Consider the following 24,102-nt stretch of genomic DNA (forward strand, 5'->3'; position numbering starts at 1 on the left):
TCTTCGGCGTGACTAGCGAACGCTTTAACCATTAGGCCACCCCACCGCCCCTCCAGCAATATCATGGCGCGGAGCACCAGAAATGGGTTTTATACCTTGTACCGGTTCGGGGAATCGAACCCCCTCCTTCGGCGAGACGAGCGAACGCTTCAGCCACCAGGCTACCTCACCAAGCCCCGCTGACTTGGTTGATACATGACATATGTTGTCGTATCCCAGTTCCAAGTATCGATGGTCATGATGTTCACCATATTGCCTGGTCCAGACTGGTTTAATTACAAACTCCTGCTATATAAGATGCGCTGAATGCGCCATTTAACAGTAGCTGTTTGAACAACGAGACACATGTGAGGTTATCTGCATTTATGTGTGTTGGTTTGCTTGTTGCTTAACGCTGCATTCAAAGGTTTTCCACCTTTACGGTAGCAATCAGTAAACACTCTCATCTGGGCCAAAACAACCCAGTGATCGACAGCATGAGCATGGATCTACGTATTTGTGATATGATGACGTGTAATTATGACTGACAAAGATAAACAACCCACACACGTAGACACTGAAAAACGTCCGAAAATATTTCACATTTGTGTCTCTTGCGTTATACATTGTACCAAACCAGGTAACCTATTTAACCATTTCCAAACTGTCGTATACTGTAGACTCTTCCGCTTCATAAGGAACAAGTTTTTTCTGTAGACAGCGTTTGAAATACCTGCCTTCCCGACCCTGGGACGGATTTTTTTTCAACACTGACTGCCCGATTCTCAAATTCACATGCCCGACAGTCGTGTTAAAATTTAGACATGTGTAATATGATGGTATTTTGTGGGCAGGTACGTTTTGGTTAGGGCTGGCACGTTTTACATATAACCAACCCTGTGGCGTGGCTAACTTGTTTAGGAGTTTCATATTTTGCTGTAGTGCGGCGTCAATTCGTGTCTAGTCCAATACCAACTAACAACTCTATTAGAGAAGGCGTTTTTGGCCTGAATCATTTCAGTTCAAGACACACAAACCTGATCTAAGGACGGTTGACTATATATTCGTGTTTATATGATCAATATCCAGGAGGAATAAGCCGACCAAGCTGATGTCATCGAAATACATGAAAACACAATGTTTTAGAGATTATCTGCAAGCAAAACAAAATGACAAGCAGCTCGTAAAAGTTTTACCATCGGCTGACATCGAACGCATAGGACACTAAGCACCAGTTTAGGCGCTTAGAGTATTTCTTTGATGAAGTGGAAACACGCAAGTGGCTGTGGTCATATCTCCATCGAGCTCTGTCATATCACAGGTAGTCAGTTTGTGTTAAGGAGTTTATGTGAGCTAGGATTTGGGTTGCCAGAGCCGGAAAACCAATTTTCTGGGTCAGAGGAACCGTCTCCTTCCATTGGGTGGTACCAATGTCTGAATATTGTCATGGACGAGTAGCTGTCTTTGGGAAACTGGGTTAATGGTCATCAAGACGCTTTGAGCTTGGCTAATTCTGACTCAGATTAGATGTTACTGTTTAGGCCAAACGAAAAGCCATGTCATCATCACGGGTTTTGTCAGTCATATCACAGTTCTCAGTTCCAGAACAACGGTCATGTGTTTTTAAAAAGATACTTGATAATATTTTTCCCATTCAACCAAGATGTCTGCTGGAAACAATCCATGATATTCAGGTGGAAAACATCTATGACCTATTATTTTAGGAAAGTCTAACTATTATGAGTGTTCCTGATAAAATTATTCTGTTTCGACTGTTATACAGTATATACATATACTGGAAATAAGTTATGCACATTGGTATTTTATTATTGATATTTTATCAGTGTCTCAATGAATAAATAGATCATTATTCATAATTTCAATGTTTACGTATAACACTAGGTATTTTTGTCCAGTATTACTATTCAGTCATCTACAGTGCTACAATTGGAAGATATTTATCCCAGAGATATGCCCTAAGAAACCAGTTACGATTGAGTGGATCTTGTTTCAAATTTATAAGGTTTCCAGCTGCATACCTATGTTCGTGGTTCTCACAAAGTTGTAAACATGTATGATCAGAAATTGTTTGTCTCTCTCACATGAAGCTGTCACAGACCTATAACAGACATACTGTCTCAAACCATGGTAAACCACCTGACTTTCTGTAGAACATGGACTACAGAAGGATATTGGAGCACAATTGGGGAATACAGTGATTATTTATGTTAGCTTGTCACTCCGAAAAGGGCACAATGTATAAAGATGTTTCTGGTGTATCTTTTTATGATTTCATACGTGCTGATGATGTAATAATATATTTTAAATGGTATTTTTTCAGATTTAGGAAAATATTTTGAGGAAGAGCCCCAGAGTCAGTCTGTGGAAGAAGAATCTTCTGTTGAGTTGACCTGCGTAGCTCCTGAAGGTCTCCCAGAACCAAAGGTGAGTTGAGTCACCATGCAATGTGTAGACCATCTAAGGTGAGGTGATTCACCATGCAATATGTAGACCATCACAGGTGAGTTGATTCACAGAGTAAGGTTTAAACCTTCTAAGGTGAGTTGATTCACCAAGTAAGGTGTAGACCTTCTATGGTGTGTTGATTCACCAAGTAATGTGTGGACCTTCTAAGGTGAGTTGATTCACCATGCAATTTGTAGATTTTTGAAGGTGAGTTGATTCACCAGGCAAGGTGAAGGCCCCCTAGGGTGAGTTGATTCACCATGCAGTGTGTAGACCTTCAAAGGTGAGCTGATTCACCATGCAATTAGTAGACCTTCTAGGGTGAGTTGATTTACCATGCAATGTGTGAACCCTCTAAGGGGAGTTGATTCACCAGGTAATGTGTAGACCTTCAAAGTTGAGATGATTTACAAAGTTAAAAATTGAGTTTATTTATCATGCATTTATAATCACCATGCAACAGAAATATGTTGTCTCAAGTCTGATATTGAAGGAATGAAATAACTTCTAATGTGTGAACATTGATTCACTGGTCATCAGCGAAATGAACAAAGGACAAGAGACTTCCAAAAGTGGCATTTAGAAGCTGCAATTTTGAAGAGAAGCCTCTTTGTGAATAGACAACTACTTTGTTGCAGTAGATGTGATGTGATGGTGATTATTATTTGCTTGATGACACTGTTAGGACCTTCACCAAAAAGTCACATCGATTGCAGTAAAGTAGTTGGTCATCCAGAAATAGTTTTCCTCTTCAAGGACATGTGACCTGCAGAAAATGGACAAACTTGGGGATTGTGCATCAAGCAATTACTTCCAGAAAAAAACAAAACCATCCATGAATATACAACACTATTGAAGGATATCCCATCATGTGCTGTGGTAACAGGAGGACAGAAGAATTTTGAGCATGGCAGGGAGAGAACTGAAGATGCCAACATCACAAAAGATTATCCAGGGGTTGTGGTCATACAAAGGACTAGCTAGTTAAGAAAGCATTGTCAGCAAGGAAGTGCTTTCTGTTATCACAGACATTTCAACAACAAAGAAAGATCCCGAACTTCTGACATATGATCAAAAACATGCCTGACACATGCTTCATGATAATCAAGATGTTATTTGGAACTGATCCATGAGGGTTCTTCAAATGATTTGTGACTCTGGATTTGCTCACCTCTTCCAGACCAAACAACAATTAAAATGGTAGAAGCATCAGACATCAGCACCACCAAAGAAGGCAAGACTGTTCTATAAGCCAATCAGTTCTGGCCTCCGTGTTCCGTGTGCCAAGGTTTTCTTGATGGTAGACTATTAAAGCATGTTTTGCTGCATTTTGGAGACAGTAATAGGAAATTAAGACCTAAAGAATGAAAAACTAAGAAATAGTGTGCGCTTCTATTTGGACAAGATGCCAGTGTATAAATCAGTCATTGTAGCTTTGAACTCAGCCAGTCACCTTATTGTCCTCGCCTGGCTATGTCAGATTTCTGTTTGTTTCTTAAGTTCAGGAAAGCTTATGCCATAACTCATTTTGAATTTAAGAATGGTACCATTGCAACTGAGATTTCTTGGACTTCAGTAGTTGTATGAAAGTGTGATAAAATTTCTTCTACACCATTGATAAATTTGTGGAAGAAGATGTGAAAAAATTCTAAAAAAATTCTAAAAAAATTCTAAAAAAATTCTATATCACTTTGTCAAGTTGTCTGTCAGCTCTTATTATTGTGTTACTTTGCCAAAAATACAACTATACCTGTTCACTTAATATTACTATATTATTTGACTTTGAAAGCTACATCCATCTGAATAACAAACTGAGCAGGAAACCTTTTCATACTGTTTCAGTATCTTTGTAAAAAACTGTTGACACATTCTTTACTGATTCCTGTGAAACAGACCACATCTTTGATATTCAGATCATATGGAGAAAGAACGGCCATCACCTTCACCCTAACAAGGATGACAACTTGATGCTCACAGAGTCCGGTTCACTGATCATACACCACTTCCAGATGACAGATGAGGGAGATTACTCTTGTGTTGCAAAGAACCTGGCTGGCAAAGTTGAGAGCAGCGTTGCAACGCTTACACTTCAAGGTAAATTAAAGTTCAGGTCAAGTGACAAGATTGTGTCTCATGAATATCCATTTCATGAATAAATTTGGGGGTATCTTTATAAAACTTTATGCTTTTCAAAGCGGAAAGATATCCACAGGAATATACATGATATCTGTTTTTTTTCAGAAAGTATATTTGTTTGTTGTTTATGAATATAATTGCCTTGTGGTTAAGGTTATACATATGGTTGATTTAAGAAGTGATGATGTGAGTAAGGCGACAAGTGTCCAAAAAATGTTTCAGGTAAGAGCTGTCAGCCTGGATTCTTTGTCAACATAGCAGTAAAGTGGTCAGACTGTCCACTCATAACAATGAAGCCCCATGTTCGAATTATTTGGATACCAGAGCTCCAGATAAGCTGCATATGCTGTAGAAAAGCTAAAATACGCAAGAAAAATAAATGCCAGAATATGAAAAACACAAACTATTTACGGCTACGCTATGTCAAAATAATACATTATTATTCACTACATCAGAATCATGGTGCATGTTATATCACTTTCAGTAAATTGAAATAACCTGCCTTGTTCCATCTCCAAATTTGTGAGGTTAAAAGAATTTTGCATAATTTTAAAGGTAGTTTAGACTGCGGAACACAGATAGAATAACAGTGATGGTTTGTCAACCCGTCAGTGATTGGCCCATCTGTAAATACTGACCAGTGAATCAGATGTTTCCTGTAAACAGTCGATAATGTCGGGCAAACTTGTCAAAAGCTTAAACACACTGAAAGTAAAATATCTATTTTCATTGATGCTACAAATAGAAAACTATTTCATTAGGAGACTGCTAGATAAATTTAACAGTGGATGAGTGAGTTTAGTTCTACGCCGCACTCAGCAGTATTCCAGCTATATGGCGCCGGTCTGTAAATAATCGAGTCTGGACGAGACAGTCTAGTGATCAACAGCATGAGCATCATGCCATTGGGAACCGTTGACAATGTTTCAACCAAGTCAGCGAGTCTGACCACCCCATCCCGTTAGTCACCTCCTACAACAAGCCTAATCACCTTTTATGGCAAGCATGGGTTGCTGAAGGCCTATTCTACCCCAGGTAGACCTTCACAAGTCTCTTTCAGAACAAGTGGATAAAGCCATATTAGCTAGTAGCTATAATTTATCATTATTAGTTAATCTGGAGTATTTTGTCTTACTTCTGTTATTACAAGTAAAAAACGTCGCACCTCTTAAAGTTGTTATTTGAAATAAATACCCAGATTTTTTTTAAAATGTGGGCAAGAAAAAGTATAGATACCCACTTTTGTTTCAAAAGTATGGATATCATATCCACATAGGAAAAGCTTATCCGGAGCTTTGGGTTTCCACACAGTGATACTGCCTGAATATTGGCACAATGTCCCTCACTCATTCACTTATAATTATTCACTCACTCACTCTTTGTCCAAATTTCATGATTGGTAATATTCCTCCCTTTCAGACTATGCTGTGGCAGAGGAGACAAATCTGTTGATGGCTGATGAGGCCAACGCCGCTACCTTCCTCCAGATCCCAGAGAAAACGTACTACGCAACAAAGGATACACCTGCAGCCATTACATGTGTTGTCAAAGGAGCTGAATTTCTGGAATTCAGGTCAGCTGAATTTATGCATGAATTAAAACCTTGATACCAAGCAGAAAATTTGTTTAAAAAGACAAGGTTCTATAATATTTCTTCAGCTGCTCACACAACACTTTTTATCACTTTTTCATATCATAAATTTGAAAAACCATAGCAAGGAAAATTGGAAAAAACAACAAGAATACTATATTTTGGTATTCCATTTTGGATCAGAAAATAGAACTAGATTCAGCAAGACAAATCTAACAAATGCTTCACATTAACTGTTAACATAATTCATAATGTTTTTAGTGGTCTGCAAAGATGCCTGTAATCAGACGTAATCCTCCAGGATCTAAATGACACCTTGAGCATGCCTCACAGCCACTGTAATGATAGCAGTTAATCACACATGACATATATACGCTAATACATGCCACAATAAGTAACCTACATGTTCTATTTTTCCATCATGGAACCACAATACCTCTTGACCATATCACCACTTGGCTTGGACATTTAACATCACCATGATACACAATCGTTGGAAGCATTCCTAAACATGTGACCATCCATAATTTGTGACTAGTGGAAAGATGATGATTTTAAAGGGGTCACCCATTTTGTTCTGGCAAGGTAAAGGGGGTGACCAATATTGTATACATATACCATGGGGGTCAACAAGTTTGTACACAAGTATATTAAGAAAATATGCATTAAAAGTATCGGAAAGAGGTAAGGGTTGTTGATTTCGTACATGACATGCAGGGGGGTCACTTAAAAATTTTAGAAGGGGTCATTCACATTGTACATGCATGCTTCTCATCACCCACCCTGGTCATAAGTTATGAACGGTCCCTAAACGGAATCCTGATATTGAATCTCATGGATCATTACATGGAATTGCTGGGATTATTTATTGAATTTGACAGGTTTATTCCTAAAAGGCCAGGGCATCATTCTATGCAACAATCTTAACACTGAAATGTAGTCTACAGGGCTTTGTTTAAGAGATGCTAACCTACTTGCACCAGGTGCAACCTAAGATAATAACCTAGTTGCACCAGACTAATTTCAGACGCACTGCTTTTATTGCAATGTGTAATGAAAGAAACATCCCTTTGAATTATTGAGATGTTTTATTCAATGTTTACCTGCTCAAAAACTGACTTCCACCTGGTGTAAGATTAGACTAATAACTGGGTTACATTCTTGAATACTGAGTTGCACCAATGCAAGTAACAAAACCTGAATCAAGCCCTGGTGTTATTAATACCGTATACTGCATAGATTCCTATGAAACAGAAGTCATACAACAATCTTGAGAAAATTATTGGTTTGGGATTGGGATTAGAAGTACATCTTTGCCTTCAAAACATGTCTTGAACATATTTTTGCAGATGTAATGGTGGACGAATTGATAAGAAGCTGATTGAGAAAGATGTAACCAACCCTCGTGGAGGCCCAGAGAGAATGATCAAGTCGATTTATCGAGTATCGGCAGAGACTGTTAGCAATGCCGGAGAGTATTCCTGCTTCTGTTATGCTTGGTTCATGACAGAGTCAGGCTGGTCAGGCGCAGACACCAAACCTGGAACTGTAGTATTAGCAGGTAATAGACTGATACCACAATGTTGTTGGAACACATGAAGATCTTCAGAAACCCATGATAACCCATTGCCATTTAGAAAGTATATAATAATAGAAAGTCATATTAAACATACATAGTGTGTTATATCTGGGATTACCCTTTCTCATTAAAGTACAGATTCTGGTATTTTTGTTAGGTTGAGTCCCATCTGGGATTCAAACTCACACCCTCAGGCACCTAGTCATCAGCAGAAAAAAATCAGTCGCCCTTAACTTACTCAGCAGTCACATATTTCATGTGCTAGAATCTGTACTTTACTGAGAAGGTGTAATCCCAAATACGTCATATAATGTTGAGAAACCCATGCTACTTGTAAGCACTGACTAACAAGAATGGATGATGAGGCTTGCTGATGTGGTTGACATGTCATCTTGTCCCCAGTATAAGTTGTTTCAAAGGCATTTAGAAGTTGGAGGAATCTAACTAAAAGTGCTTTATGGTTCAACTTCTTTATTATACAAGGTCACCTTGTATAATAAAGAAGTTGAACCGTAAAGCACTTTCAGTTTTTATCCCCAGTACATACCGTGTAGATTGATGCTCACTGGTCACTTGATTGTCTGGTCCAGACTCAATTATTTACAGACTGCAGTCATGTAGCTGTAATATTGCTGAGTGTAGCGTTCAGCAACAAACAAATATTATTTCACCACATGCATATAGTGTTTACTGAGCTGTTTTCTATGTCCACCCTTGTTGAATTATCTTGCTATTGATTTTTTGAAAGAAATATTGCTAGAAAAAGGTTTGTCCTCTGTAAAGTTTTCAATGATGCAGGCATTGTGGAGTTTATATATGTAGCTCCTTTTTTGTCATGTAACTGCTATCTTCAGTAATGTATTATTTGGTTGACGCTGTAATTCTGTACAAGTATGTAATTTCTGTTTACAATATGGCTATATTTTTAAACCATGTTATTGTTTTGTTATACAATGTAGCTACATTGATCAGGGATGTAGCTCTTGTTGACATAGTAGCTAAATTTTGGGTAGCTGGGAAGAGTCCCTTCTTGGGTTAAAAAATCCAGTGATCAACAGTACGAGCATCTCTCTAATTGGGATGATGACATATTTCAACTTAGTCAGTGAGTCTGACCACCCAACACCTCTAGTCGCCTCTTTTGACAAGCATGGGTTACTGAACATTAACTCTAACCCAGATCGTCACAAGTGTTATTGTAACTGTGTTGTGTAGGTCTAATACACCTCAACAACGTTTTGTTGTTATTTGCGAAGTCTGAACAGTATACACATTTCGGTTATCAATTTCAGAGATTGGTGACCAGTTTGTCTCTGAGCTTGAGGACATGACTGTGGCGCCAGGTTCAACTGTTACATTCCGCTGCCAACCACCCACGGGTACCCCAGCACCCAAGGTGAGTACTCACCTGTCACAAACAAGCATGTGGAAAGATTAGTCCTCACTGGGATTCCTGAGAAGAATTGGTCCTCGGTAATTAAGCTGAACTATGAGAGACAACTGATAAATCAGCTAGTCATGATTTGCAAGAATAGTTCCCAAGTAACTACAGCTTGTTATAGGAGTTGATGCAGTTAGTCCTCATCGGTCTTCCTGAGCAGGATTGGTCCTTTGGAGCCAATAATTGCTGTAATAGTTGGATCTGCCAATTCTTGGAAAGAATAGGTCCCTAGTAACCCAAACTTGTCTGTAGATTCAACTGATGGATCAGTATGTCATTATTAACATTCATTGAAGAACTGTTGTTACATGGCCTAGAAAGTTGGGGCTCAAATATCAGGTGCTAATTCAGGCCTACAGAAGAAAACTTTTTCAATGTGCAGAAGATATCGAAAATTCTCCTTTCCCAAATAGGAAGAACTTCTGACAACAGATTTGTAAGGATCCATTTGTGTTCATTTCACGAAAAAAACAAATATGACAAAAATACATACTCTCATCCAAGTCACATGGAGTGTTGAGATTATTTTAGGGGTGCTTCACTAAGTTCTGCCCCATTTGTTTACATTGTTGCCAAGTTCAGAGGGTTCAAACCCACCCCTTTTGAACCTGACTTATGACAATATTGAAGAATTTTTTTCTGCATAGACGGGGCCAAGGAGGGTACATTGGGTTCCCCCCAAAGTTCGTGAATCCGCCAATGCAACACGTTATTATCAAAGCTGGGCTTTCAAATAGCATAACCCATGAAGTTAGAGGACCACCACTGTGGTGTTGTGGTTAGATCATGTGCCACAAGAGCCGAAGGTTGCAGGTTCAACCCCGGTCACATCATACCAAAAGTGTTAAAATATGGTACTTGTTGTTCCCTGCCTGATTCTCAGCATTTATGGGTATAACAAGAACTGGTCACGTAATAATTAGTATACACTGAGGACATTGATAATCACTTGACAACTATTAACATTGCATGTACCTGTGTATTTCAGGTTATCTGGACACTGAACAACCAACAGCTTGCTGCCAGTGCCTCTGTAGATATATCTGGCAATTCTCTTATGATTAAACAAGTCGACTCCAGATATGAGGGTCAGATTAGCTGTGTAGCCCAGAATGTTGCTGGAACCAGGGTATCAACTGCAGTCTTGAGATTGTCAGGTAACATGGCATTTTCTAATTTGACAAAGTACAGATTTTAGAATTGTCATCACCATTCGATCAGATGATATTTGATTATGAGTGTTAGCAGTGGTCTTGGGAATTAGTGTCACTATTAATGATTGCTTAAATAATTGGTTAGCATAATTTTTCAGATTTTCTAATTCAGGTTCTTACTGCAGATAAGCAGTACTTGCTACTTTAAAGTAGTGCCCAGTATATCATGAAGATAAACTTCTTGGAGTCTTCAAGAAATATTCAGTCATGATTTTGTAGTGAGTGATGTGAGGTTTCTAAGAATTCAAGAAGTCTTCAGGCCATAACAACATTGAAGATATGTTTCATTGTCAAGTTTGTCAAAGACTAGAACAGTAGCTCCAAAATTGTTTGTGTTTGATTATGAGAAAATGTGATCGATTGCTTGGTTGCTTGGTCAGTGCGACCAATCTTTGATTATTTCAATGAATCAGAACACTAGCTAGCAGGAACAATCGCTCAGTGGTTTTTGTGCACTGTTCATTATGGCTAGCTAAGGACGGTGCCTCTGTTCTGTGGCACCAGTCATGGGAACTGTCAAAAGCTTATTCTACAGGACCCGTGAAGGTCCAGGGTAGAACAGGCCTTCAGCAACCCATGCTTGATACAGAAGGCCACTATGCTTGTCGTAAGAGGCGACTAACGCGATCGGGTGGTAAGGCTCGCTGACTTGGTTGACACATGTCATTGGTTCCCACTTGCTCAGATCGATGCTCATGTTGTTGATCACTGGGTAGTCTGGTCCAGACTTGATTATTTACAGACTGTCATCATATAGCTGGAATATTGCTGAGTGCGGCATAAAACTAAACTCACTCACTCATTCACTCCTCTAAGGATAATACAGGGTTAAGAGGTTAAGTGGGTTAGTTTAGTTTTACGCTGCATTTAGGCCAATATTTTCAGGAGGTTAAGTGATATGTTGCTGGGATTTTAACTGTTTTCAGAGGATGCTGAGATGGTCGACAGCAGTAAAGAAACTACTGACTTCCCTACAACCCTGATGACCACACCCCCTCCCGGATCCTCTTACTTCAGCCAAGACTTTGAAAAAGTCAACTATGCAGCAAGACGACAACCTGCAGAACTTGTGTGCACCTATATTGGAGCCACAGTCCTCACCGTCAGATGTAATGGGAACCGCCTAGCTGCAAACCGCGTCGCTACTGAGGAAGATGTCATTGACGGTCAGAAGAGCATTACTGGTGTTGTCAATATCCGACTGCAGGAAATACGAGAGATGTCTGGAGAATTCTATTGTATGTGTGTGGCATGGGTGGCTAAGGATGGTGCCTGGAAAACCATCGAAGGAACTAAAGCAGTAATTAGAGAAGCATGTAAGTAATACTGTATGTAGTGGCCATAAAATTCCTGAATCCCATGCTGGGATTCAAACTTCAGATCTGAGGCCAGATGCTTTTAAACATGACAGAAGGGGTTAGCCCTGTCTACGTTAAGTGTCTATTTAGTTAAAAGCCCTGCTGTATAAACATTAAAATGAGTTTTAACAACAACACAGCAATGTCCTGCTCTGTTTTACAATTTGGTGAAATGAGAAAAACATCCCAAAACAAATGTTTGCTCTAACAAACAGATAAGTTATCTTTGGTGTTGTTGTTCCAGTCTTGTATACTTAATGGTATGATGTAAGAGTTTTTTATTTACTACTAGCAGGATGAATTTAAGCCCAGAAAATTGTTGGTGGTTGCATTTCAGACCAACAAAAAAACATATGAAATGTTATTGAGAAAATTGGTGCTGTTAAAAATTCTATTAAGATTCTCACATATGCACCATCTTGTGCATTGTAAGGTTGACTGGGGCAGTAGGAAAGCCTGGTGTCTAAAGTCATGCTAAAGTCCTGGGTTTGGTTCTCCACCTGGGTACAATTATAAAGCACACTTCTGGTGTCCTATACCATGTTTGCTGGAATGATAGACCATATGGCCTCTGCTGGAAAATTGCTAATATACTCACTTATCTTGAGGTTTACCTCAATGAGTTAAGAAAGATGTATTTCACACTAACACACTCAAGAGGACTGATGGTAAAAACATTCACTCGTCATGTCAAAGAGCAGGGTTCGTTTTCCTACATGGGCATAATGTGTTGAGCCCATTTCAGGTGTTAACTGCTATGATTTTGCTGGAATATTGTTACAAGTGGCATAAGACTAAAGTCACTCAGTGATTGTGTCTACTGTGAGAAATGCTCATGCTGTCAACCACTTGTTTGTTCTATGTTCCGGTAGATACTGGCTGGAAGCTATTCTCGAAACGTTCGTAGCCCTATGAACTTTTTAAGCCCATTCTTAACACATTGGCTATGATCAAAGTTAAGAATAAGGTTCCAGATTGTTAAACAACATTTACAACAAGTATAGTGACATTCAGCCAGTATTGATGAAAATGGTAGTGATATTTCATACCAAATGTTACCATAAATGTATGGTGACATTCAACCAGTATTGATGCTAATGGTACTGATATTTCATAACAAATGTCAGCATCAATGTTGACCTGTTTCAAGCTCACATATGACTTGATTTTCCTTTCAGTCTTGGAAAATGCTTTCATGGTTGAGCCACAGAACACTGAAGTGATGGCTGGACGGACAGCTGTGTTTGAATGTGTACCCCCTCTGGGAGGGCCTGATCCCCAGGTATGGAGGTGTTACTAGTAACCTCGAACAATGTTAACACTGCATCATTGGTTACCCTAAACCAGTGTTTACACAAGTGCAGTGACAGTGCTTATACCCTAAAACAGTGATATACCCTAGAAATAGTGTTAACCCTGAAACAGTATTTACCCGAGAAATAGTGTTAGCTTTAGAACAGTTATACCCTAGGCCTGTATTTACTCTAAAATAGTGTGTATACAAGAACAGTGTTATCCTGGAACAGTGTTAGCCCAAGGACAGTGTTAACCCTAGAACAGTGTTCCCCAGAAAGGTTTGCTCTAGAGCAATGTTTATAGTTAGTTTCCTAAAAATTGTTCTTATGAAATATATATAAATTCAAATGCAAAATTTAGTCCTAAATGAAATGAGATTTGTTTATTTGTCCATACCAACTCCCACCATAATTTCATTCACTGACTTGAAGTGGGGAAATGTTGATCATGTCCTAATGCCTGTTGTAACAAGGGGTGTGCTGTATGAGTAGAACTACACATCATTCATTTCTACTATTCACAGCAGTGTGTGACTTTCTTTTCTGTAATAAATAAAATGTCAAACTAGGACAGCCTCAAAGGCAATACTGACGCTCTTCAGACTTCCCCCATACACCGACCATGGCTATCTCCATTTGAACAGTTTCTTTGGACCCCAGCTGGACTGTCCATTGCAGTGTTTTTTACATTAATTTGGCACTGAGTGAACACTGCTGACTCGAACACATAATTCACAAACCGCAAAGACAAAGAGGAAGGCACAGTCAAATGAACACTCTTTGTTTTCATTGTAGACCTCAGAACAGAGCAGATAAGGCCTGTCAAAGGTTCCCAGTTGCGCAGATTGATGATCATGCTATTGATCACTGAATTGTCTGGTCCTGACTCGATCATTTACAGACCGCAGTGATATAGTTGGGATACTGCTGAGTGCGGCGTAAAACAATATACAAACTACTGGAAACATAAGAGCCTCACATTTTCACAACACTAATTCTTTTGATTGTACACCTAAGAACAGAGGAGGTGCAGCCTGTCATAGGTTCCCAAATTCCCAGATTGATGCTCATGCTGTTGATCACTGGATTGTCAGGTCCAGATTCGATCATTTACAGACCACAGCCATATAGCTGGAATAGTGCTGAGTGCTTATAGAACCAACTATTTCCTTAACGTTCATGTTTTTCTGTGACCATGCAGTGCTAAACCAGTGTAACGCAGGTGAAGAGAAGCTCGAGTTGTTATTAGACTTTATAAATAGAAATCTCTTTGACAGTGTAGCGCGGGAACTTTTTGTTCAACTTGAATTGAATCTGGCTGGAAATGTGCAAATTTTGTTTCCGTCATAATTGTGCCTTCAGTATTGATTTTTACATAACCATAATATCAATCAAAGATGTTCCCCATTCAATTATGTACAGTTTGATACCTTAAACGATGAAATCCATCGTGTTTTTGCCGAGTTATGACATTTTTATGAACCTTATGAAAATGTGTCTTGGAAAATTTGACCAACTTTCAAGGGCGATAACTCCGAAACTATTTATGATATCACGATACCTTGAAATTAAGCTTTCCAGGGTATGGGCTTTCTAATGCTGTGTCAAACTTGATTGTGCTATATGCTGTTCTGGAGTAGAAGATTTTCAAAGACAGGCAAAGTCAAAACACGAAAAAGGACAAAAAGTTCAGTTGTTTGAAAATAGCGGAAAATCTATCATGGCGGCCAACTTCTGCTTTGCATTGAATGGATGGAGAATGATGTTGTCTACCTTGAGTGAAAATTTGGTTAATTTATCTCTTATAGTTTTTGAGGTATTCAGGGTGAAAGATTTTCACATTTTGGGTTATCTGCCCTTACAGGATGCTGGAACTCAGAATTTTTTTCCGTTCAATCAATATCAGCATACAGGCTATCATCCCTGAAAGTTTCATAAAAATCTGCACAGTGGTTAGGTCAGGAGAGCTGACACAAAATCCGTACAAATGATAATAAGAAGAAGAAAAAGAAGACTATTTGGATAATAACAGTAGGTCTTCCATACATTCGTCTGAAGACCTAATGAAAATTTGAAAGCATAGGCTGTAGTGGACATAAAGCAAAACATTTCTGTAGGGCGTCATGATAGGCAAATGCTTTTTCAAATTAAAGTTTGGTAAAGGTGAGACTAATTATTCAGCATACAGTATTTAAAGGCATATGATTTCCCTCAGGCTGTACTATGGTCTACAACAAGAAATAGCCACCATAGATTTGCCACAGATATTTATTTAGGAAGCAGTGAAAAGAAAAAAATATAACCTGATATTTAAATTTTTGTTTTTTAATCATTGTAAATTCTTTACAGATTCTTTACAAATTTCTTTTGTCAGCAAAAAAACATATTTCTGTTTATCAGGTTTACTGGACCAAAGATGGCCAGAGAGTAGATACGTCCAATGAGAACTATGAGCTTGTTGCTGACGGCAGTCTGACAATCTTCAATGTGCAAGAAGAAGACGTCGGAGCCTACATCTGTGTTGCTGAAAACAGTGCATCCGCCACAGCATCATCAGCAGCTTTATTGTCCATCATAGGTGAGTATTGCAGTGAGTGAGTGAGTGAGTGAGTGAGTGAGACAGATTTGATCTCATGTTTTACAGTATTTAAGTTATCTAAAGTTGACAAATTGAAGTGGGGGGAAAAAAGATGCAGTAGAAAGGGTATAGGCTCTACTTCAGCCAACGACAACACTATTTTGATGCTTATTTTAAATTTCAGTCAAAGCAACCTATTGTGTATTGTTTTCATTAAATAGACATTTTCACCACTTATTGATCTGTTGCTTTTAGTAAAACATTAGTACTTTGATTTATAGCAAAGTAAACTAGAGGCAGATTGGTAGGCAGCTCATTGATAATGTAGATTTGGTTGTTTGATTGTCATTTATTTCACAGAGTTGTTTTGATACGGCAGCAGAACCCATTCTATGATAATAAGAAATGTCTCCCAAAATTCATTGTACCACTCATGAATTATAAGCATGTTTATGAAAAGCTTTCAAAACATTATGACACCAGGTGTTCATGTATAATGTATGCAGATCCTGCTCCACCTGTGGCACCTGTCACAATGCATGCCAACACGAGCCAATCATTATTCTGAAAAATGTTTTTACAGTAATGCCTTGTTGCAAATTTTGGTTTTAAAACATTATTGCTCTCAGCCATCTGCTCCTTTCAAGTGAATTAAGATTATGTAAAATGAGTCAGTTCTAAATATATTCTCATCATACTGGACCTGTAAAGGTCCTGGTTAGAATATCGTCCCTCAGTAACCCATGCTTGTCATAAGAGGCGACTAACGGGATTGGGTGGTGAGGCTTGCTGACTTGGTTGTCATGTCATCAGTTCCCAATTGTGCAGATCGATGCTCATACTGTTGATCGTGTCTGGTCCAGGCTTGATTATTTACAGACCATCGCCATATAGCTGGAATTTTGCTGAGTGCGGCATAAAATTTACCTCACTCGCTTACTCTTCTTGCTGATTCAGGGGAGGCTACTGATGCCATGGAGCCAGAGACAACCATGACACCTCAGCCGGAAACAACCGAAGAAATGATGGTAGAAACAACCACAGTAGCAGATATCAACTCACCGATCCCAATCTTCATTCGCAAACCAGAGCAAGTCTACTACATTGTTCGTGAACGACCAGCAAGCATCACTTGTCGCACCCTTGGCGCCGAGTATCTTATCTTTGAGTGTGATGGAAATCGAGTGCCAGAAAAATTCAACGAAACCTACTCTGCCATTGATCCAGAAACCAGGAAGAAAATTCTTGAAAGAACAATTACAGTTGATCGCAAGGCTGTAGATGGTAATGACAACTACACATGCCAGTGCAGTGCTTGGTATGCCGACGCTGTTAAGCAAGGGTGGTCCATGCTCAATATGCCGACAAAAGTTGAGATTGCTTGTAAGTACATTCACGGGCATTAAATTGCATGTCTGTTTTGGTTAATTCTATCTGATACATTGCCTGGTTTTCAGTTTTCTTTTTCAGGTGAAAGTGAACCAATTCACTTTTGTAGAACTCAAAAATCAAATGCTGATATAACATGCGATAACAGACATTCTCTTTAAAGTCTTGACTGATTTCCCAGCATAGTATCTATATCTGTTCAAGGACAGAAACTTGTAAAACGTGATGATCATCTTAAAGCTATCATAGCTTTGTGTATTTAATGAATTAAGGTGTACATCATGTATGTGCAGTTGTGCTAGCAGCCCTGATTTGTCCTTGTTTTCAGATCTGAAGAAACGTTTCCAGACAGACCCAAAGAAGTCACAGACAGTAGATGCTGGTTCCACCGTGGAGCTTGCTTGTCAACCCCCTGTGGGCAACCCGACCCCAACAGTGAGTTTTCCAGCATTTGTTCCCAGTAAACCTCGAGACAGCAGTTCTCTGTGTTTAGCAGTACAATCCACTTATGATTCTCCATGGAGATGTTGGTAAGGATTAGTCTTCAGGAACGCACATCATGTAAAGGTGCTGACCAGATTAGGTGCTCAGGTTCATTGCCATACCTGATGCACAGACATAATGATTAGAGTCTCTTTACCCCGAAAATCATTGTTCCAGCTATTCTGTTTATAAACGTGAGCGTAGATGTCTCAAGATGCTGAAATTTACTGTGGGAAGTTGCGTTCCTGGGGCACCTCAGAAATACATGATTGTCAGTTTAAATCCAGATCTGATGCACTTACATTTCTACATTTGTCAGCACCATATCAAGGTTCATGAATTTCTCCAAATTGCTTATTGTAGCAGGTCTGGATCACTTCTGGCTCTCCTTCCACTTCAGTCTGACACAGGAATATTAATGTTACGTTATATCAAACCTGGGGTATATAATATAAGCTGTTCACTAATCACATGCGGAACATGGGTTGATGTACCCTCAGTCTAAGTAAACTCAGTCTCAGTGTATTTCATTACACTCCACCACTGAATCTAACAAACCCTAGTAGAAGGTCACGTCAAGTAACCTTTGAGCGACCAATGACCATCCAATCAAACGCGAGATGGTTGAATAGATTTAACCAATCAGACAACGGCCACTATTTAGGGATCGGAGGGACTTTCAAAATATTCAGGTCACTGACACCGATCTCTCCACAAACAAAAATCGGCATATAACACAAATATTTCACCTACAGTATATAAGCTTTGGGGTTTCTGTTGACATGGTTACCATTAGCTAATATTTTTGCAAATTGACATCCTTGAATATTGCCCAAAACACCAATTTCAGCGACTGTTTACTCACCGATAAGATAAACAGTAATAAGCATTGTCTTGCGTTGGTATAGTCCAGGAACAGTCAGAAGACATTTGCTGATGTCATATGATTGTGACATCATTGTTACAGATGGTATCACAATGATCTGTAAAGCATTGTGATACTGTTTATTTGCATTATTTCTCAGAAGAGCTGTTGTTTGATTCCACAATACACTATATCCTGCATTAGCCAAATGGTATAAGTAGTTTGTTACTGTTTGTGTAGGTAAGCTGGCTGTTCAACGGTGATGTTGTTGATGACACAGAGGATGACAACATCATGGTGTCCAGTGATGGAAGTTTGACCATCAGTGAAGCTCGAATGACAGATGATGGCAACTATACTTGTGTTGCTGAAAATGTTTATGGAAAAAGATATTCCAAGTCAGCAGTCGTTAGCGTCACTGGTATGTTTTTTTGTTGAAATCAAATAATGGTACAGTCTTTCTGTCAACATTGCTGTGTGGTGTTAAATCAAATACAATATGTATATCTTGACATGAAGCTATTGACCTTTATACTGGCAAACAAGGATAAGCTGGACGGGCACAGAGAACATGTTTACGAGAAGTAGGCGGTGCAGGGCAAGGACAAACCCATTACATTTGTGAAAGGGAGAGCAGGTGTAGGCTAATCCACATGCAGTGCATGGTGATTAAATTGATTCCACGCCTTGCTCATAAGACTCTCATGCTTCACCTATCACACTACACTTGATCATAGACCAACTGGAGCTCTTTCACCCACCATGGCAAGCACCAGTGGGTATCTCATACATGCTAATACAGGTCAATTATCAGGTAGGTGCTTAACTTATCCTTGTTTGCCAGAAGTATAGCTAACCCAGACTAGGTGTTAAACCAATATCCTTCAACATAATTTGGATCTTTGGATCTAATGGCAAATCTAGATGCAATATGATAACTATTCCTTTAGATTAGAACTAATTATCTGAAGGAATAGCTGTGGCTTCTTCCCAACCCTTATGACAACTACTTTTCAGCTTATGAAAAAACTAAGAAGATGTATAACCCATTGCTGTTTGATCGGCAAATGCATTTTCTCACTTTTTATTTCAATTACCAAACATGTTCTTTGAAATACATTCAAAAAGGTTTGGGCTGTTATTACCATACCATTTCTGTGAGGAAAATCAACATTCCTAATGATGAAAAATGGTGGCCTTGATTCTAAATTGTATGGTTTATCCCAATGTAGGCAGCGAACCTGAACCGGAGCCAACAGATGGCACTGATGTTGACACAGGAGTGTACATTTCAACCGAAGTACCAACATTCACACAGGAACTGAATGAGACCATTTTCATCGTGAATGAAGAGAAGGCAACACTTACTTGTGCTGCTGTGCAAACTGGGAAAATAACCTTCTTATGTAATACCGAAGAGATCCCAATGGATCGTGTAAGATACCAGAATGAGAAAACAGATGATGGGGAAATGGTTTTAGTAGCATCCATGGACGTTATGGCCGAAACTATCACTGACATAGCCGAGGAGTATGCTTGTGAATGTTTGGCCTGGTACAAGCTGAGTGATAACGAACCAGAACAGTCTGTTAACAGTCGGCGAGGACGTGTGGAAATTGCATGTAAGTAATAGTAATAATCTGCTTATATCCAGACACTTCACCTGCTCATGGCGCTATGTACAGTACTGTCCCTGGTCATAGGACTCTACCATACTTTCCCATACTTTTTCAACTCCCTGGGATCATACAGCCATTCTGCCTGTTAGGCGCAAGGAAGTAAACACTCACACTGCCAGCACATCCTCACGGGTACCCATTTCACAGCTGGGTGAACTAAGACAATGTGAATCTAAATATTTTGTCCAAAGATACTACGCAAATGTGCGCACCTTGGGACCCTTGGTACCTCCTCTGGGGTTCGAACCTTGGCCTTCAGAGCGACAGGTAGACACTTCACCACTGCAGTATTCCACACAGACTGACTCCATCTTCATGGGTCTGTACTGAAAACTTTGATATGTGACCTCACACACTCTGACACACGTATGCATGCATGCATGCACACGCACGTGTGCACGCACACACACAGAACACATATATTTGTTAGTTTCAGGATAGTTTCTGTACCATTATTGTAGAATTAAGAGTATTTCTTGTGGACATGTAACTTCTTTAATCCTTGTTCTTCATCTATCCAACTTCTACAATGCCAAAGACAAATGTCGTAGCATTATTACCTTGTATAATCCAATTGCTGTACAAACATAATTGGTTTTTCTATTGCTTTGTTAGATGATACTGTCATTGTTCCAGACATCCAGGACAAGTTTATTGTTGAACCCTCAAGCAAGACGGCCACAGTCAGTTCAATGGTCACTCTGCGATGTGTGTCACCTGATGGATTCCCCAGACCAGAGGTAAGGATGTTGTTATTCATACCCTTCCTTTTTAGGTCACATCTCTGATAAGAGTAGTATTATTATGTGTTACAGTGAAAGCTGTCATAACTGGCATCTGACATGCTGCATGCTGTCTAAACTGGATCGTTTTTCCAGTCCCGATGACTGATGGTTTCGACAGCTCCCACAGCTTTCCAATTCACTAACCTCACAGAAGTGTTGGGGAAACATAATGCGGGCTGAAAATAGTTCCAAAAATATGGCAAATGAACAAGACTGAAACAGAAATCTTGTTTTATTGAAGATATAGATTTTACATCAAAAACAAAAAAGAAGGGTCATATTCATTCTCCCAATTTTTTTAAAGTAGAGACAATTCACCCAAATGTTTTGAAGTCAAGATCCAAAGTGTTGCTTTTAAAAGAAGGAACTTGAGGAACATGGACACCTTTGGGTAGCAGCCATAAAAGTTCCTAGTCACATTCTGGGATTCGAGCCATGGACCTTCTGATCCAAAGTCGAATGCCTTGTCTTCTTAGACAAAATAGTGAAGCCTGTCATCAACCTGAAAAAGGAAGGATGCCATCAGTGGCATCACTCCAGGCCCTGCAACCCAAGTATATAAGTGACTGAATGATACATCAGCATCCGTCTCTACTATTAGAGGTATTCTGCAACCCATGCTTGCCACAAAAGGCCACTATGCTTGTCGTAAGAGGTGACTAATAGGATCGGTTGTGTAACCAGATGCTCATGCTGTTGATCACTGGATTGTCTAGACCAGACTATTTGCAGACCGCTGCCATGTAGCTGGAATATTGCTGTGTGTGATCTTAAACTAAACACGATCGCTCACTCTCACTCGCTCACTCACTCACTCACTCACTCACTCACTCACTCACTCACTCCCACGTGAAGTGTGTCAAGGATGATGCAATAAAAATCCTGCATTCTACCACAAGTTTCACCAAACTGTATCTTTCAACATTTACAGCAATCATGGTATTTTAATGGTGAGCTGTTGGATTTCAACGCCAATGACAACCTTCTGTACTCCCGTGAACAATCAATTGTCATCGTGCAAGTTCGGGAAATGGATGCCGGATTATATTCATGTGAGGCCTCAAATATTGCTGGAACACGAAGAAGCAGAGAAGCGAGACTGACCGTAGTTGGTGAGATTTTGTCTTGTGTCCTTCCTTCTGAATGTGTTTTTGTCTTGAAGCTGATTTAACAAATACCTTGGCAGTTTATCACAAAACCTTATCATTTTCTTCATTGAAATACGTGAAGCATTTTTATGCCTTTAAGTTTAAGTTTCATGTTAGAGTAAGATTACAATTTTGAAGTTATTCCAACCTTTTGTAGGCCACAGATAATTTCATGCTTCAGGTTATTTTTGTGAATTTCGTTTAGTGTTGTGGCACATTACAATCTTGTTGTTTATATTCCCCAGATTTATGAGATTTGGTTTTATGTTGTTTGAATGAAATTCTCCTGATCACACTCCTTATTATCCAAAGATGGATTTCTCTCCATTGTTCCAAAAAACACATTGGGCATTTCAAAACTTCCTTGATCGCAACCAATCAGAAATATGGCACAGGTGTTCAGTTGCAGTGTAATGTGATCATTTTGTAATCCTGCATGCAGGCATTTGTATACTTAACTTCAGTCATCACTTTGTGACTGATGCAAAAACATTATAAACAAGTAAAGTGATGAATACTTTGGGGATAATTGACTGAGCACATAAAAAATCTCTTAATGACCGTACAATTCAACTGATACATTATTCTGTTGGTTCTGTTTGGATGAAGCACAAGTTGCCCTGGTAGTTCATTGGAACAAAATGAAGATGAGATATCATCTGAGGAAAACTTCCAAGTTATTATGCACTCAATGTGTTTACAGTCTTCTGAACCATATATGCAGAGATCTACTTCTATTTACTTGTGCATGGTTTTGTATAACACCACCTCACCTTCATCCTGTCTTCTTTACCTCGCAATAATCAGGATCTTGTACGTCATATCACGAATGGATGTTTAATAAAATCCCCTTTTTTTCTCAGAAGGGTTACATGTTACATGTAGAAAATACACGTTGTTTGTCACGCCTGGATGCTACCACGGAATTGTTAACCTCAGTACAGATGAAGCTTGAATTTAGAGGAATGTGCTTTTAGTTGTGGAAAGTGAATTATTTACTAGGACGTAACTCCAAAGTAACTTTCTCATCACGCTGAAGACCTGGGTTCAATTCTCCACATGGTTAAATATGTGATCCCATATGGGCACAATGTGTGAAGCCCATTCCTGGTATCCTACTGTGTGATTTGGAATTTCGCTAAAAGCAACGTAAAACTATATTCACTTGCTAAAAAAAATAAAAGAAAATATTGCTGTAATCTTGTTTTACTATGTTCGCTGTACAATTACAGGTGACAACACATTACAGCTATCATATGTGATATGTGTGATTCCCTGTCACAAGCACATGTAACATGTTTCCTGCCTGTCTACTATTTACTTGTGAGTTCGTGATGTGACGTTGTGTGATACTTCTGTGATACTTCTGTAAAACTCTTTGTGAAACTGTGATACCTATGGATGGTCTGTCTCTTACTCTACCAACCGATATTTCGTTTTGTTTGTACTTTCCCATCCTTATCTTTTGGCATCCAAACTGACCCAGAGGCTGGAAGATCTGCACATCCTCTTAAAATTTTGAAAAAACAAACTTTCTACCAAAACCTAACCTAGGAATGAAGAAAGAAATACGAACTGCACTTGTTGACTGAACACCCCTGACAAATGTTATCTTCTAACACACACAGGTTTGTTTTGTTTGGAGGAATTCTGTTATCAAAAGCACCGTCCTCTATTCATACAGACACAAAACATTTCATTATTTCATTACTAACCAACACATGACCCTTCATGATCCTCATTCAGTTATCTGGCCAAATTGTAATAATTCACTTTGGACTTTTGTGTAATGAATACAAATGCTTGAGGTTGCTTCTCATTTCTTTTATTTTTAACTATCTTGTTTTTAAACATACCTTATTGACACAAATGAGTTGATTTCTTTGATTGGCATTCTAGAAATTGGGTAGATGAAGAATGAGGACTATTTTTTGGATAACTCTTTATTCTGTTTAAGCAACGTTTCAATATAGATTCTACTGTCGTTGTCAAGCAAGTGATGACAACGACAGTAGGATCTGATGAAATGTCGCCTGTACAGCAGAAAGAAGTTGTATATCCATTAAAACAGTCCTCATTCTTTGAGATGGGCAAAAGTTGTCCAATTTATTTCTCT

At 39.0% G+C, this 24,102-nt stretch overlaps 1 protein-coding gene across 4 annotated transcripts in view; it reads left to right on the top strand.

Annotated features, from left to right (window-relative positions):
- Positions 1-24,102, top strand: part of LOC137261107 (hemicentin-1-like) — a 102,914-nt gene that overhangs the window by 58,654 nt on the left and 20,158 nt on the right. For all 4 annotated transcript variants that reach the window (XM_067798785.1, XM_067798788.1, XM_067798786.1 and 1 more), the window contains exons 4-18: positions 2,321-2,424; positions 4,359-4,539; positions 6,001-6,154; positions 7,522-7,733; positions 9,044-9,147; positions 10,181-10,349; positions 11,333-11,722; positions 12,943-13,046; positions 15,460-15,637; positions 16,595-17,020; positions 17,355-17,461; positions 18,615-18,795; positions 19,607-19,996; positions 20,690-20,793; positions 21,770-21,950. In XM_067798785.1, coding sequence (XP_067654886.1) covers positions 2,321-2,424; positions 4,359-4,539; positions 6,001-6,154; positions 7,522-7,733; positions 9,044-9,147; positions 10,181-10,349; positions 11,333-11,722; positions 12,943-13,046; positions 15,460-15,637; positions 16,595-17,020; positions 17,355-17,461; positions 18,615-18,795; positions 19,607-19,996; positions 20,690-20,793; positions 21,770-21,950 — 2,985 coding nt within the window. The remainder of the gene's footprint in view (positions 1-2,320; positions 2,425-4,358; positions 4,540-6,000; positions 6,155-7,521; positions 7,734-9,043; positions 9,148-10,180; positions 10,350-11,332; positions 11,723-12,942; positions 13,047-15,459; positions 15,638-16,594; positions 17,021-17,354; positions 17,462-18,614; positions 18,796-19,606; positions 19,997-20,689; positions 20,794-21,769; positions 21,951-24,102) is intronic.

This window comes from Haliotis asinina, chromosome 14 (genome assembly GCF_037392515.1).
Source record: "Haliotis asinina isolate JCU_RB_2024 chromosome 14, JCU_Hal_asi_v2, whole genome shotgun sequence".
NCBI lineage: Eukaryota > Metazoa > Mollusca > Gastropoda > Lepetellida > Haliotidae > Haliotis > Haliotis asinina.